Source organism: Halyomorpha halys, unplaced genomic scaffold, assembly GCF_000696795.3.
Source record: "Halyomorpha halys isolate HHAL.00 unplaced genomic scaffold, Hhal_1.1 Scaffold368.1, whole genome shotgun sequence".
Taxonomy (NCBI): Eukaryota; Metazoa; Arthropoda; class Insecta; order Hemiptera; family Pentatomidae; genus Halyomorpha; species Halyomorpha halys.
Genome location: NW_027111728.1, coordinates 868,713 through 870,232, shown reverse-complemented (window position 1 = coordinate 870,232; position 1,520 = coordinate 868,713). Strand labels below are relative to the sequence as shown.

Genomic DNA, 1,520 nt, shown 5'->3' with positions numbered 1-1,520 from the left:
TAAAAATCCCACACACGGATAGGTACGGGCCTATCCGTGTCTTTTGAAGATTTCCACCGACCCTCGTAAAAAAAAAAAAAAAAAAAAAAAAAAAACATATAAATACTTACGCCGATTTCCTTTCCTGACGAGAGAATGGTTGCCTCGGAGCCTTCTCTCCGATACAGCTAAGAGAAAGAGGTGAGTTGAGTGAGCAGACATATATTCGGCATCCATTGTAGTAAAGATCCATTTCGTGTCGACTGTAATGTCTCCATCAGATGAATCTTGGAGTGTCTAAGTTTTGAGTAATTCGTGAGCTTTTAACTCTTTTTCTATAACTTCTGTCCAATCTGGAAATTGTTTAGCTTCCCTAAATGTTGTAGGAGTATCTTCATCTGGGAGCATAGCGTACGCTTCATATAAATCGTAGTCTTTAAAGTGTCAAGGCAATTTTGGTTTTCTTTTCTCTTTTTCTCGAACTTGTTCTTCTTCTGATTTTGTAAAATTTCTTCTTCCAGATTTTGTATTAATTCTTTACCATGACCTTTTTCACAAGTGAGATTTTCTGTGTTGTTTTCATTTTTCTGAGTTTCTTCATTAAAATCGTCATAATTAATGAAAAAAATTATAAATTAAATAAAAAGGATTTTTTTTCCGAGCAAATAATAATTTTAATAACTAATAAAGATTGTGATAATTATATATAATTTTCTTAAAATGTTGGTGCTAATACTGTTAATGTTTATTGTTTTTTTTTTGTTTTTTTAGAATGATGCTCGGTTTTCTAATGCCAAGATGAGTAAACTAAGTGATAGAAGATACAGTTTCACTGGCTCACACATGTCGTCTACATCTGACCAGGTCAGAAAAAACTCGAGGAGTATGTTAAATCCAAAACTAATGGAGATGGTAAGACATGCCATTATTCTTTATGATTTATTTGTATTTGTAACACTTGCCGTTTCAATAAATATGTTGCTCGCTTAAGGTTGTTAAAACAATCAACAAAAGACCATCAATAGCTGCGGAATTCCATGAAAATTTGGCCAAGACAGCGACGCAAACATGGAACACTCATCTGACTACAAGAAAAAGAGTGGTATAATAATTTATTTTATAATATTAATAATTATTATAACTATACTATCACAAGGCATGGCTGAAATTGGTTTATTACAGACGAGAAAACAAAAAATTGTGGAAGATATCGCTTCCAGCTTAGGTCTAGCCAAAGGTAATTTATTCCTTTTAAATAATTTATTGTAAAGTTAAGCATAAATAATATAAATATTTTCAATATTATAAACGTTGGTGAAGTCTATTAATCTGTAAGAGGTCGGAAAAGTCATCAGTATAAAAATTAATTCCTTAAAAAATGACGGATTATTAAATTTTTCACACACACACACACACACACACACACACAATGGAATCATAAGGAACTTTAAAGAGTTGTTGATAATTGCTGCCAACCGCAATTGGGCATTTCCAATGAATTCGTGCATTCGTGAAGGCTCGATTCCGAAACTTTGGAAGAG

General features: G+C 32.4%; 1 protein-coding gene across 1 annotated transcript in view; it reads left to right on the top strand.

Moving 5' to 3' along the window:
* The window catches only part of LOC106681832 (uncharacterized), a 23,379-nt gene that overhangs the window by 2,210 nt on the left and 19,649 nt on the right, over positions 1-1,520 (top strand). Inside the window, exons 2-4 of the mRNA XM_067049754.1 lie at positions 751-891; positions 971-1,081; positions 1,162-1,216. Of these exons, the coding sequence (XP_066905855.1) occupies positions 751-891; positions 971-1,081; positions 1,162-1,216 (307 nt within the window). The remainder of the gene's footprint in view (positions 1-750; positions 892-970; positions 1,082-1,161; positions 1,217-1,520) is intronic.